The 15,632-nt window shown below is 37.8% G+C and overlaps 1 protein-coding gene across 3 annotated transcripts in view; it reads right to left on the bottom strand.

Moving 5' to 3' along the window:
• Nucleotides 1-10,728, bottom strand: part of NTRK2 (neurotrophic receptor tyrosine kinase 2) — a 197,697-nt gene extending 186,969 nt beyond the window's left edge. For 2 of the 3 annotated variants that reach the window (XM_019610543.2, XM_019610542.2), the window contains exons 1-4: nucleotides 10,632-10,728; nucleotides 10,324-10,395; nucleotides 5,212-5,280; nucleotides 1,557-1,711 (exon numbers count right to left, since the gene is read on the bottom strand). In XM_019610543.2, the coding sequence (XP_019466088.1) occupies nucleotides 1,557-1,671 (115 nt within the window). In that variant the 5' untranslated portion in view covers nucleotides 1,672-1,711; nucleotides 5,212-5,280; nucleotides 10,324-10,395; nucleotides 10,632-10,728. Of the gene's footprint in view, nucleotides 1-1,556; nucleotides 1,712-5,211; nucleotides 5,281-10,323; nucleotides 10,396-10,631 lie in introns of those variants that run through there. The other variant, XM_019610540.2, reaches the window with a different exon arrangement.
• Between the last annotated feature and the right edge of the window lie 4,904 nt (nucleotides 10,729-15,632).

The raw sequence follows: 15,632 nt of genomic DNA, 5'->3' as shown, positions 1-15,632 counted from the left end.
TTGTTCAAACTGAAAAAAGGTAAAGTAAGGAAAAAAAAGAAACTGAAAAAGAAGGAAAAAATAAAGAAAAAAACACAACATGCCTGCACAATGTGCAACTGCAGATGGTGAAGAACTTGAGAGAAATAATTAATGCCTCATAGGTTTAATCCTGGGTATTTAACACCAAAAGTTTTCAGAGGAAAATCATAGCTGCCTGGTGGCTTCTAGATGTGTCAGCCAAAGATGATGTAAAAGACTATGCTGGAGTTCCTGTTTCATACCACTTGACATCAGTCCACCAGGAGACCTTTCCATGCTCATCAGATTAGTCCACTTTGTATTTCATCCAGCTGAGCCTTGGGGTTGGGTATACATAGCTGACCTTGATATCATCTCCTATTTCACATAAACCAGATCTTGCAAGACACAAGACCTCCTGAATAGGTTGCATGTTATTTTTAATCCCATCAGACTCTAGCATAATGCACTACCACACCTGACCCCAACAGGGACCAACAAGATCAACAGAATGGCCGTGATACACACTTCTGCCTTTAAAGACAGCAGCATGGGTTAGGACTGCATCAAGCCTCTTCCATGACTGCTCCTGGCTGGCAGCTGCTATCAGACAGTCCTGTATGTTCCAAACACTGTGGATAAAAGGATGTTCAGTGGATGGTGGAAGGAGTATAGTTTTTGTGTTCCTCTTGCCATTCCCCTTCACAGCTGCGTTCAGCTCAGCCCTTCATGAAGAAACCCTTATCTCTTTCCTTTTTGCCTGCCAGCCGCTAAGCACCCAGCTGCCTGCTCTGCAAAGAAAACTCCAGACTTTAGCAGGTCTCATGCTTTGACTGGAACACTCAGGCTCTGCCTCTCATCCACAACAGATATCTCTTAACCACTCTCCAGCTGTCCAATACACAGGAAGCAAAACTGCACAGAAAAAAAAGAAAGGCTTTTTGTGACATTTTTCCACAATCTTCAAATCCACTTACACTAATGCAAAATATTACAGACCTAAGCTTGCAATACTCTTTTGCATAAATTATACAAGTGAGCTCAGTAGATTTCTATCTATGTGAAGAACTGAGCTATTCCCTAATTCGTTGCTGTTAGCTGACACTTTTTTTCTTTTTTTTCTGAATTCTCTTTCTTTGGTACTAGCACTAGAGTTTGCAGTTTTGAAAGAAAGTAAAGATTTCATTAACCTCAAATAGCTTTAAGAAATCAAGGAAGAAGAATTCTGTGTCTGTTCAGCTTGGCAGTACTACCATTTAGTCTGACAAAGGCACGTGCTTCTTATATAATTCTTCTGTGTTATGTATAATTCATGTTCTGTCTTCTTGCACTTGAATAATGGTATATTTTTAAAAGGATCGAGGAAAAGAAGGCTATATGTGAAGCTCCCAAAGTTATTCCATGTGGGATGAAAGACCACAGACAGCTTAATCTCTCTTAAAGCAGTTTCTTTAAGTAGAGTTGTTGTCATTCTGAAAGGTATCTTGCAAAAAATCATGTTTGTCTTTCCCGTCTTACAACAATTTAGCAATAAACATATGTTAAAAGAATATTACCGCAGTTTGGGACCTTCATATCCATCAAGGCTGTCCGCTTGTTATTGTCATCTATGCAATATATATCCTCAGCTTCTGTGTAAAACTTGGTCTCCTGAAATTTTTTAATCCACATAATTTCACAGGAACACTTGAATGGATTGTCCACCAGTACCCTACAAGAAAAAGTATATATATTTAGAAAGCAGAATGTATCATGCATGTAGGAAAAGCTGATAGGCAGAGGGACTTAAAGCACTCAGCTGGGTGAAAGTAGAAAGGTACGTACCAAAACCCTCAGTGCAATGTAAGCTACCTACCAAAGTAGGTAGTTGTTTCCTCACTGAAAACAAAGCTTTGCTTGCACCAAGAATCCAGACTGCTGTAGATCAAAGAGATCACAGAGGGACTCAGTCACAGTCTCCAATTAACTGATGTAATTCAGGAGACATTAAGCTCCATTTTATTTTGTAACAATTAAGCAGAGATCAGAATTCCTCTCTTCTATGCTAGATACTACCCCAGGAAGATCATGCCAAGGCTTACTGCTGTTAGGCCGCAAATTCCTTACAGAGTTATACATTATGGATAAACTCTTAAAAACTCTAATAATAATAAAATAAATACACCGTAAAGATTCACTTCTGATAATACCAGAAAATCTCAAAATAAAAACACTATGTAATGTTATGTTGAAACACTAACTGAAAACATGACATTGAAACAGAAATGTTTAGAATAATTTAGCTACAGAATACACTGTACGGAATTTAAACCACAGGTTACCATAATTAGCAAATTCTACATAACAATGTAGTACAGTGCAGTCCAAGTAAAAATAAACAGAAACATCCCAATAACTATAGAAGAAGAAACTCTGCATAATTTTTTCTCCTATAGGTATAGATCACAGACGATGGCCATGATAATCTGAGATGAGATCCAATAAAGTTCATGTGAGTGACTGTTTGAGGCATTTCATTACAGATAGAATGACTGTTCCTAACAAAATTTCCTAAGTATTCTTGATGTACAGAAATTAAACTCAAGTTGCTTACAGTATTTATGCTTGTATGTGCAGGAGACTATCTTTTGAGGATGCAAAGTGTGCAAATCATGAAAAGCTCAGGTTTTCAGAGCTTTAACCTGTTCCCTCAAAAGCCTGGTCCCTCAAAAGCCATCTGTAATTCTTTGTGGATAAAAAGCTGCAGGGATCATTATTGCAAGCCTCTTTAGGAACAATCTGTAATCACAGCAGTCATCAGCTGGACTTCCACAGCACTACTGCATAAATAATAATCACTTATGCAAGACAAAGTATGAATACTAGGATCCTGGGTTAAAGCCTACAATGTGCATTTCTCAAACAATATTATTTTTCTTGTGTTTCATTATACAACTTCCATTTAAAAGACAAATTTCACTCAATCAGTGGCTAAGCACTCCTTTCTTCCACTGTTTTATCTTGTGTCAAACCCGTTAGAGGAGTTAGGCATATAATTGGCAGGATGCTGGATAGAAGCATGATGGCTCTCCACATACTCTTGTGTGAAAGAAGGAATCTAACCTAGTAGAAGGAAATTACATATCTTTATCTTGTTTGCCGTAATTTTACAGCTGCAGCTACAGCTTGTTCTAAAAGAAGAAACCTTTCAAGGTGGCATTTCCTTTTCTACAGTATCTGGCAAATATCTCCTATATCACCCTTGTCTGAACTTTTCATCCGTTTATGTTTTGATTTACAAGTGTGCTAACAACAAGACGCTTCTTTTTGAGATCTAGCATAACCTTCTCACAGGCAATTTATGGCACATTCTCCTCTCAGAATTCCCTTCCAGCATTCTTATCCTCCCCATTCTAATCTTCCACCTGTATGTTACCTACTTATCAACAGAACTTTTGAATTCAACTGATACTGGTTTTATCACCGCATTTCCATCTTCCAGGCTCTATTTTGTTATCCCCATCTTTTTTCCCTTACATTTCTTATGTCAGCTCCCTTAACAGTTATGAACAAAGCAACGTTCACTTCGTTCTCCCTCAGAATCTTGGCAAGCATTTACTCCACACAGAACCTAAAAGAAACTGTTCACCTGAGATGAAGAAGTCCAAGAGTGGCTTGATCTGTGCTTGGGAATAAACCTGTGAATTGCAGCAGACTAACTCCAAGGAAACACCAACAGAGTTGGAAGCACAGCATACCTTCAAAGTTGCTGCAATTTCCTTTTTAGGTTACAGCATACCCACCCTTATAGTTCTGCATCCGCTGGGGGCAAAGGTGACTCTGTTTCTCCATTATCTGCTTAGAAACATTAGAAAGACCCCAAACAAAGCACACTGCTCTAGTCCATGTCTTTCATCCTATTATTCAAGGCCATTCCTACAAAAATACAGAAGCTACACATATGTACACATAACAGTGTCTTTTTGGCAGGGACTAAATAAAAGTATGAAGCAACAGAAGCTTCAGCAGCAACAGATCTATGGAAGGCATACAGCAATGGAACTGATCTTCAGCTAGCTAGTCTTTCATCAGTGGTTGGCATTGCTCAGCAACTGCCAAGTTACGAAAGAAAATTTCACAGAGCAATGTTCCTGCACTGTAAAGGGAGAGATTATACCAACTTAATCATCAACAAAACATACCTAGGGGGCATAATCTCCTTTTGCCTCACCATGATTTACTCACTTCATTTCTCACAGGATGAAGTTCACTAAAAAGGAGTTCAGAATTGCTAAGTCTGTGTTGCAAGTCTTGAATTGGCATTTGGGTTATTTCTGACCCTTCTCTGAGCTCTATGCGAGCAGCCTCCCTCTGTTGTGCAGCTCCAACCCTCCCAAAGGCAATTCCCTCCTGAATTCCCTCTACAGTCCATATATTAGCAAAGCCTGCACACAGAAACACAATATCAGGCCTTAAAAGTTCTTTCAGAAAAATCAGTGAGGAAAATCATTATTCAGAAGTATTCAAAAGACAGTCTCTGTCTTCCCTATGTTTTATGTCAATATCCCCAGTCCCAAAGTCATTTGCAGACCTCAACTTTTCTGCAAGTCTCAAATATAAGAAAACACTATCTGCCTCAGAGGCAAGTTATGTCCTCTTCTCTCATTTTTTAGCCTTTAAGAATAAAATTTTGGAATGTGCACTAATTCACAATCTCTGCTTGAAAGATCAGAGCATAAAGATGTAATATTGAAGTGACTGGCAACTACATGTCCACCAGTACTTCATTAGCAAATGATTTCTTAAGACACAATGCAAATCAAAGGGAAAATAAAAACTTTCTTTAATATCCTACTACAACCACAACAGCTTTAGGGCCAATATATATAAGAATGTAAGACAGAGAAATCATTTGACAATTTGTAGATGGCTGTGCTAAACTCAAATAACATTTTCTGTGAAATAACCCAAAAACAATAAAAATCTTTCACAGCTGAAAAGAAGAGGCCTTTTCAACCTGTGCATTTTTTATAAAACGTACACTTGATTCCAGTCAAGCCCTGCAATGAAAATTTTTCTGTATTTAAATCACTGACACCGCTGCTTTCTTTGGATCTGAACTTCGTTCCAAACCATTGACGGCTGTCTATCTTCTTCAACAGAGCAAACTTTTAAGTCTTGTTCTTCCACTGTAGTCACAAATAAGCTGTATTTTAAGAAATGTCAACTTACAGATCAGACAAACCCAGATGGCGAAAAGGCTTCTTGGACAAACTTGAGAGCTTGTTTCTAGATAAATTGCTATGGGAAAAGAGAAAGATTGCATTAATTAGGATTGCTTCTTCTTAAACTGAAAATAGAGTTTGTCTCTCTTAATGAAATGAAGAAATAAAACCAGTGCTAAAAAGCCTTTATTCCTTTTACTTCAGTTGGAATGAAATTGTGCTCTTTTTGCAGCTTGATGGGTTTCAAGCATTTGAATCCAATCTGTATCTGAAGTCAAGTACATTCAAAATCAAAGTCAGCAGGGGACAATATTTTCACTTTTAACCCTTCTGTTTTTTGCAGAAAAGCAGCAGATTTAATTGTGTTTCAAAAGTATTTTGTCAAGTCCAGGTGTTAATTACATGCTCAATTTATTCATAAGTGAAATGGGTGTATCCCTTCCTTTGATGCTGCACCATATTCTGTACTCACACAAACCCTCCTTACATGCTAGCACACATCCACATCAGAGCCTTTTAGTTATTCTTTTCAAATTGCATGTACAATGTGCACCCACATGGAAGATCAAAAGGAAAACTGTAAAATGCCTATATTGGGCTTTTTTATGTCAATTAAGCACTTACGGTTTCCAGTGGTAATTAAGTGAAAGGTCCTCTCACATTATGCAAAGAAATGTTCATGTGAATCAGAAATACTAACCCCCCTCCCAGGCTTACCAAATTGCTCTCTCCACCCCAACCCAAAATAATGTTGTCCCTGTATTGATTTATCAGTCCACCAATTAAAGACAGTGAGAGCAGTAAGCTGTAAAACTGCCAGCAGTACAGTGCAAATAAGTGTTATGAGCCAAAATACCACATGAGTTTTATGTGGTATTATAAAAGCGCCATAGGGGCTCCATAGCTATAGCTGCAATGCATTTAAAACCAGGGATTAAACCTTTTTTTCACCCTGACTAAAGAACATAGTATTTAATTCCCAAATTTTCAGTCCTTGATTTCTGAGTACAAGTCAATTTTCAAAGAAATTACAAGAGTGCAAGTTGGATCTTCTGCAAAGTTTCAGATCAGAATCCTTACAAGATTTTATTTACCATATTTCTTTATTGATTGCTTCCAGCAAGCAACCATCTGAAGTTTACAAATTGTGTGGTTCTAATGTTGGAGCACAAAATAGATGAACTATTTGCCAGATGAACTAGCCTGCCCTACGGCAGATGTAGGTGGATACATCTAATTGATCCTGATCAAGTAGAACCATATAGATTATAGAATCTATAGAATATAGAAACACAGAATCACTCAGGTTGGAAAAGACCTTAAAGATCATCAAGTCCAACCATAACCTGACCATACCAGCCTAACTCACAGCCCTCACTAAATCACAACCCTGAGCAAGTATATCAAAATTGAAGTACACTTTGAACATATGACAGAAAACATGTTTGAGTAAAATATGCCACTTTGATCTTTTCCCTAGTAAGCAGAAGCTGTATGTTGAAATGCTGAAAGAAAGAGGGACATGGGCTTTTTTCTCCAGCATCGAGGCAACATGGAACATTAAATTTAACAATTCCATGCACAACACTTCACTCACCATGCAGGAAAGCCCCTCTAGTTCTGACACTGCTAAGCAGTACATGTGGATGTCTCCATGGCACTCCTAAATGAGGCAAGTGCCTGCTTTTCCTACCAGCACAGCAACTGAATTCCACCCTTACCAAAAGACAGCCAGATATACATGGGCCTCCACTTGCAGGAAGGTGGCCAGGCCCTTGCTAGTGGGAGGCAATATACTCCACAACATATACGGACCAGATTTGTCTCCTGGTTTCCACACAGGACAGGACTTCCACTTCCATTCCAGGAGGATCTAACTATCAGACAGTGGACTCCTCAGGAAAATCTCTGTCCAGCTAAAGCCATTTTGTGTTGTGCAAAACATTCAACAAATCCAGCTTAGAGAAAACAATAGTATCTTAGTAGCTGTAATTGTATCTTCAGATTTTTACCAACTGCACTTGATGCATACCAGAAAAAGAAAGTGAGAAGCAGTACGAAGAGTAACAAAATTAATTCCTGTGCCTATATTCCTGGTCGTGGGTAGATACATTTAGTAATTCCAAGACCACAGGGATCATAGACCTTTATTCTGTGTAGCTTAGTGCCTTAACATTTTTCAAGTTGACAAGTAATTCAGTAGAAATTTTTCAGGCCACCATTATAGAATTATCATTTTAAAAGACACTTTGACAGTATATTTACTGCTATACATCTTTTTTCAGGAGCTGAGCACTTTATATTGATTATAAAGATTCCTGCTGTGATCTCTTTAATTCATGTTAAGTGAAAAAATCACTACCAGGCTTATTATGAAGTAGTTAAGGCCTGCACTTCCACTTCCATGAAAGGAGAATATAAATTAGTTCCCCAATTCAACTACACACAAAAAGATCATGGTGAGCAGCCCAAAGAAGATCCATCTGGAGTTCTAAAGCCTAAAAAAAAAAAGTGTGTTGGAGGACAGAGCTTGGCTCTAAAGCTGCACCTAAGAACAAGACCAGAATTCAGTCAAAAGCATGACTGTTTTTTACATACAAATATCAAGCTCACTTTAAACTAACTAGCCCTGACAAAATCCAAGTTGTGGCAATTCAGGGAGTGCAAGAGCAGCTTGTGAAGCTATGTAAATATTTACCCAGGTAGCAAGACAGGCACAGCACTCCACCGCAGTATCACTGTGCTGCTTGCCCTACTGCCTTTAGGGCTCCACATAGGGAGAGGAAAGAAACAGGGGGAACAGATCTAAGGAAAAACAGGGAGAAGAGTTAAAGAAGTGGGCATTTTGCTACGCTCAGTCTCCCTCCACAGGCAACTGCATGATCTGCTTACAGCTGGAACCAGCTTTGTATGTGCACATGGGAAAGCTGCCACTGGGTTTCAAACACTTTAATTTATCTGCTTTTCCTAAAACTGGTAGACAAGTAAACACATCTTATTACCTAGATTTATATGCATATAATAAACACACATTTATGCTTCATCAGTGCAATTATACAAAGCCTGGCACATAACCAGATCTATTTCTCAATGTTCCAGGAAATAAACACTTGCTGCAAAATATACTTTTGTGTTTAAAGATGTTGACAGAATACTATGGATGTGTATTACACAAGTCCATTAAAATTGCTGTTAGTAGCAGACAAACTTATAAATTACAGAACTACTAGTACTGTTGCTTGTTAAATGTGACTGTTGACTAATGTGAGTCCAAGTTCAATGAAAATATCAGAACTAGATAAGCAAGATTACTAACTTCATTTAAATAACATCCATTTGAGCAATTCTCCTTCAGTTGTTTTTGATTTGTTTGTTTTTTCTATTATTACTCAAGTCTTCTTATCATCCCTACCTCCAGAAAGGTATTTGGCTACGAATGTTTGTCCAAGAAAAGAAGATAATGACAAAAAAGGGCTTAAGGAAATCTGTTAACAGGTTCTTTATTATCTGATTTTCCTGGATGACTCGGAAAACAAATGCTATAATCATATAATAAAGATCTTTAAATATATCAGAAGATTTTTCATGTAAGAAAGAAAAAACTACAGCAGTATCATCAGCAAAATTAAAGTTCATACAGCTTCAGTAAAGTGTTGGCAGTTTTTGTTTTCTTTGCGGGGTAACAGTAAACTGTTGCTTTAAAATAGAAAACTTTTCAAAGATCTGTGCAGTTTACTCTTGCAAAGTCAAATGATTCCAGCTCTTGATAGATTTCACTGTCCCAGCCACAACAGGGAGTGCATTTCTTTCTCAGTGCAGTCAACACGAGTTTTACTGCTGATGACAACAAGCACTGATTCCCTGGGGTTTTCAGAAACATTTTAGCATGCATCAAGACTTCCCAGAAAAAAATAAATAAGTGCATTTTTTTGCAGGAGTAATAGATCAGCCCAACAAAAAATATCACCACACTTACTGTTTTGTGACAAGTATATAAAGCAGGTGGTGCCACCTAAAAATTTCCATCTTACCTGGGGTTGCCCTGTTTCTGCTAACATTAGTAATTCCCCTCCAAAACAAAATATAGTATGAGACTGAATAAGCTCCTGGATCACAACATAATTATCTTGAATCAGGATTCCATGTATATCAACCTAACAGATGTCAGCTAGCCTAATTTGTTTCTAAAAGGTCATCCTATGAACTACAGATCTCATAAAGTCTGATCACTAACCAGTATGTGTTTCATGTTTGCCTGCGTGCTCCAGCTGAAGCTCTTCCTGTGGTTAAAATATTTTGAAGGTATCTTATCCGCATGTTCTTTCAGTGAATTTTTGCAGTGTCTACTTGCCCATACAGATGGGAAAGACTTCCAAACATTCATCTACCTTGATACAAATTAAACTCATTATTCATCATCCTATATTTATGGTCGTGGAGACAACTGATTGCTCTCCTCATCATAATTGCCCTCTTTTTGAAGATATAAAGATATATATTCCCTTTCAGTCTTCTCTTTTTTGGACTGAGCATACTCAGCTTCTTAATTTCTTAAAAGATTTCCTTTACAAAATACTCTACTGGTCCTCCCTGTAAGATCTTTATAGACATGTAGATTTAGTATCCTCATCTAGATAGATGCCTTTCCAGCAGCTTCTCTAATGGGAAAAATCTAACAATAAGTTCATTTTAATCCCAGACTGAATTTTCGCTATTCTACTGCATTAAGCTAAGATTCTGTCCCAGCTGCAACTGAGTGCAATGCATAGAGGGTGGACAATGTGCCTGTAGCACCAGCTCAGTTCAGTTGAGACAGACACTGTGCTACACTGTGTACTAAAAAAGACACAGCAAGAGACCATTGCTAGGGACAGGATAATGAGTTAGACTGTCTTTTCACCAGCCTACATTATGTTCCTATGATCAGCCAGTTCCTTATCATACATGCCCTACACTCTGCGAGTTCCTTACCATACATACCCTACTCAGGTCAATGAATGACAGATGGTCATTATACGTCTGTCTTCTTAAAACATTTTATATTAAGGAAATGGTAGAAGAAAGAAATTCATATGAATTAGGGGTTTTGATTTGAAAGGCAGGTGTTCTTCTTACTCACATATATTGTAGGTTGACGTTTTTCACAAATGCCTGACGGGACACAAATCTTAAGCCTGAATCCACCACAGTCCTGTGAAAACAGATAAAACTGTTAGAATAGTCCATTTACAATACAATGATAAGAACAATGATAATAAATGGCTAAAATAAGAGTGTGGGGGAAATCACTACAAGGCTAAACTGCAAGATCTATCACTGTCCTCTGTAACATATAAAGTCAGGCCTACACTCTAATGAGGTCTCTAAATACTTCTGTGAGAGAAATGAGAAAAAGTATCTTTAAAAATATTTATTCCATGTACTCACAGATTTTTAAGTCCAACGTAAAATCCAACTTCATTGTCATTGATACTTTCTAATTTTTTCTGGTTTGCGATGTAACTGTTGAAAAAGCAGGACAGAAAAGAGTATGAGAGTGGTTCCTGTCATGGCTTTGATTATTCAGAGGCCAAGCACTGAAGCCTTTATGCTTCAGTGGTTGCTGACCTATTACAACTAACACTAAGCCCTAGTTAGAGCTTCTGCAGTGCACAGGTACTCCTTAAAACCTTCCCCATTATTTAAATTATACTTTGAGGTCTGGAGGAGAAACAGTTGAGTTTTACAAAGGGAAAATGAAGCAGTGCTCATCAAGAAGGGAAGTCACCCTGAAGACAATGTCACCCTTTTCCAGGACACTGCTTCCCTACATCATGCATTCAATAGCAGCAAAAGGATCAGCCACGATAGTGGCAGTGGAGTTAAGCCACTTACATATGGGGTGGGATCCCTTAGTTTTACTTCCCTTGTGAGGTTAGCCTAATCACTTGTTTAACTGATATCCAATTCAAGTTTCAATTTTATTTACAAGATGCAGCAATAAGAAAACAAAGGAGAGGGAGGATGCATTGCATGATACTACATAAAAAAGAGGAATTTAAGAGAAGAGAAACTGTCATAGTGGACCAAAACACTGAGAATACACTCTCATATGAAGAATAACTACCTGAACCCCAAAAGCATGCAGGCATGCAGGATGGTCCTTTGTGTTATTATCATGTGCAAGCTATGACTGTCCAGTGGTATCCTATAGATTGTAAATTAAAATGTAGTCTGTGGAATTATATAAACTGTTAACTCTTCTTCAGCAAGAAAAGAGGTTTCATAGCACAGATAAGGCAGTCTAATAGAAAGGGTTAAGTAGAAACTGCAATTCATCTACCTTCACAGGCTGAAAAATAAGTCTGATGTACAAAACCTCCCTTCTAAAGAGTCCATGCATTTCAAAAGATAACACCAGTCACAAAGAAACCCAGAAATGCACTTGTACTTTCATAAACATCCAGAACTAATCAAAGCCACAGGTTTGCTTATAAGGTTAAAGTGTTTCTTTGATAAAATAAAAATTGTTTTCACTTTAAGGATTTTTTTCCTATTTAATGAGAATTCTGATGAAGTGGAAAGGAAAGAGTATTGCTTTCCCAAAAGCAACTAATCTACTTTAGTTGGTACGTAAAAGAACTATGTTGTGTGCCCACATCCCAACAAAAGCCTGAGAATCCCGAGAGTTGGGCTGGGCTCCCCTCCAAGCTATAAAGCTGACTTGGGCTATACTCTTGCCAAATGCCAGGAAAACAAAAAAGCTTCCTTTAATGGCATTCACTGTCTCTCAGGAAAAAAAGAAAAGCAGTGAAATGGCACTAGACGTCACTAGTGTGACACTAGACAAAACACATTATCACCGCATCATATGACAATGAGCACTCTGCAGTCTTCATAGTCTTCATAGGCTAAAACTGGCCATTACAAGACTGTGTCTTACTTCAATCTGGCATTTTGTGCATGCTTCCCTGGATTTTTGAAGGTAATCTGATCCTACCTCTGAGGATTTGTTAATCTATTTTATTAGTGGTGGTAGTTGGGAAATTTATATATTTTGCCAAGTAAAAACAACAGAATTGTTTATTAAAGACCACAAGTTCATCTATATGAGTACTGCAAGTGGGTGCATCTGAACCTCCCTTGCTCGTTATTTAATCTTCTCTGTGACTTGGACCTTATCATGCCAAAAAGAAGATATGCAAGAGATATCTAAGATATCTTCCTCATCCTGTCCTTAGTGCTCAACCAATAAGAACCCTGCTGAGACCAGACAGATACGGGGAAAACATAAGAGAAATGAAATAAAGGAAAATAGACAGGGAAACACAGGAAGAAGGTACTCAGAGAAATACAAGAAGATAATCTGAAGGACCGATTGTATTAGCTGAAGATTAAGCCATCAAAAAAGCTCTGACAAACACTGCCATAACACACATCCATCTCTTAAACACATTTATCACACATCTGCATTTGACATCGCAATTTTAATCATAAAAGCATTGAACAAGAATCTCCCACTAGGAGAAGCTACAGAATTCTGACATAACTTATGGAGTTGCATAGAAATATATTAGTGTATTACATTCTGTGGTAAATCTCAGCCTATGTAAAACAGCTCAGCTGTGCTGCAGTCAGAGAAGCCACTGCAATTTGCATCAAACAAAGATCCAGACACACAGTCTATTAAAAAAAACAGTGTTGGTCTGCTACGGAACAAACTAAAGGGATGGCATTTGGGAGGAAGAAGCAATACAAATTCACAATTTTTCTCATCTATCTTTCTCTTGTTGTGCAAAGGAGAGACGTTCTTTACTCTGATTTTAGCTTCTTTATGGTGGGTATAGCAAATGACTTATGATTCCAGTTCCTCACTAACTTGAAGAATCCCAAAAAAACTCAAAACCATTGACTCTGCATAACTGCACTTCAAGTGGAGACTGAGAAGAAATTCTGACTAACTCAGAAAAATAGCTGCTATGCAGTACATGTGTTAAAAAACCCTCCATACAGAATATGGTAGCAAAACACATTTCATACCACTAGAAAACCTTGCAGAAAGAGTGGTTACCATAAGCAGGGTTTCTTAAGCTTCCTCACTTGCTTAGCAGTTAAGCTCTTGCAGTTTTTTCATAGCAGTGAGAAAGAACAAAGTCCAATGACTAGCTGTACACTTTCAGGGGAAGTTCTGTTTAATTTAGAGGGAGGTTCAAAATAAAACCTCTTCTCTAACTGAAGTCTATTTTTACTTTCTTCACAACTACTCTACCTTGATGCTACTTATCATCAAACATTAATACTCTAAAAGCTCTGTCTTGCAGTGGGCGGTGCTGAGAAATGTAATTTGCCTGCATGTCCTTAAGAACATCCACCCTGTTCTTTAACTGAAGGTTTTTATTGTAGCAGAGAAGAAAAACATCCTGACTCACTGCTGGCTGAAGTCACATGAGGGGCTTGGAAGCTTCCCTTGCACACCACAGCAAAGTGCAGCACCACCAAAGCCTGGCTGGATAGGACCCAATCAGATAGCGTAAAGCATCTCACAAATACCAGCTACTACCTCTAAGCCAAACCCTCCACTGTCCACAACACTACTCACTTGATTATACCATAGCATTCTGTCTCTCCTTCAGTGAGTCATCAGTAAACAGTATCTGGTTTTAGACCTTTAATTTCATCTCCCCTTTGTAAACTACTGATTAATTCTAATAAAGGCATTCAGAATCATAAACCTACTGACTGCATATTGCAAAACTACAACAGTATTTTCATTTCAGCATGCTTCAACAGCTATTGAACAATGTCACGCACTTTACTTTTTCTGTAACATTCTGGAGAGGATATTTTGAAATCCCATAGTGAAAGAGTTAGCTCTTCCATATTCTTTTCAGGAGGCCCAGCTGTTCATTTCTTCTTCTTACATATATGAAAGTCTGCATATTTCATTTATATAAAGTCAGCAGAGCCACAACTGAACTATGATAGCACGAAGAGAAACATGTTCTGCACTTTAAATCAATTCAACTTCCTTTGCGCTTCAGCAGCTCATAAAACTACTTAACTTACAAATGACTTTCAAAGACTTTCTTTTTTAAATTGAAAAAAATAAAATAAAATAAAATAAAATTGGCCAGCAGAATTATATCCCTTTAAATTATATGATTGACTCTATTTCCTCTGTGCTAATGTATGTTAATGTATACTACTCCATTTAGAGCTGCAAGGATATGCTGGATAACTCAGCACACACCAGCCTCAACAACATAGATATAAGCATATAACACTGTAATTTGGCTCCACAAGTACTATTGCCAGAAAGCTCTCTTTACGGGAAATATATTTTCTTAACACACTGAAAAATAAATCAATTATGTTTTTAGTCCTGATTCATATAGATGGTTAAAAAAAAATAATCAATAAACATTCCCTAGTGTTCTAGTTTCTGAACTTTGGGAAAACTTTACACTCTAAGTTATTTTTTCATGTAGTCTTCAGGGAGAAAGGCAGCACACTCCAAACACTGAACTAATAGTAGATGAATTACTATTTAATGACAAGTCATGTATGTCCCTAGTCTATACTACTGTGAGAATTGTATGTAACATCCAAAATTAAACACTGCAAAGTTCCCTAGTGCTGTATTCTCTTACAAACTCAAATGTCAAAACAAGTTCATCAAAAGATATAGTAAAACTTACAGAAACTTTCAGCACACCTGGGTTGATTTATGGTTATGCATCGAAATCATGCAAAATTTGTAAGCTTGACACAAAACTTGATGGAACTTGGCAGATTCAAATGGGTTTCATTTGTAGCCCCTCTGAAATCAAACTTAAAGTAATGCTTGAGGGGTGTGAACTCACATAGTTCGAAAATGAAGCATAGAGCTACACAATGCTGCATACAAGGAATGCCAGGTTTCAGGCAGATGCAGGGACCAATAATATAATCTCTACTCAAGCAAAAAATATTTACACATAGGACCAAGCTCCCCGTAAGAGAGAAATTCTGACAGTATGCAATGAGCATAGTGCAGATACCCGCAAGCTTTAACTTCTCTACAGTTTTTTACTCTGTTCCACTGTCCTCATCTGCTGTCATCAGTGCCAGATTTCATTAGGCCAATCTCAAGAACTTTGATGGCTGGAAAAGCATACCCCAACTCAGGGAAGAGGTGCAGTGTCTCCAGTTAGTCTACCACAGACCTATTAAGAATTCAGTAATCTTTGAAATAAGTTCTTGGCTGTCAGGTGTCTTCTGACAAATTCTGAGCAAATGCTGTGGTGATTGGTGGTTTGGTGTGTTTTTTCTTTTTTTAACTGCGAATCACCTTATATTTCATGAAGAGTGCAAAACCAACTGCAACTACAGGAGGTAGCTCTTCACATATCACTAGGACTAGACAGAATAACTCCAGGACCTGTCTTTGCAACCACTGGCACTTTTTTT

The sequence above is a fragment of the Meleagris gallopavo genome, chromosome Z (genome assembly GCF_000146605.3).
Source record: "Meleagris gallopavo isolate NT-WF06-2002-E0010 breed Aviagen turkey brand Nicholas breeding stock chromosome Z, Turkey_5.1, whole genome shotgun sequence".
NCBI lineage: Eukaryota > Metazoa > Chordata > Aves > Galliformes > Phasianidae > Meleagris > Meleagris gallopavo.
Note: the sequence above shows the minus strand (reverse complement) of the source record. Positions and strands in the feature narration are given on the sequence as shown.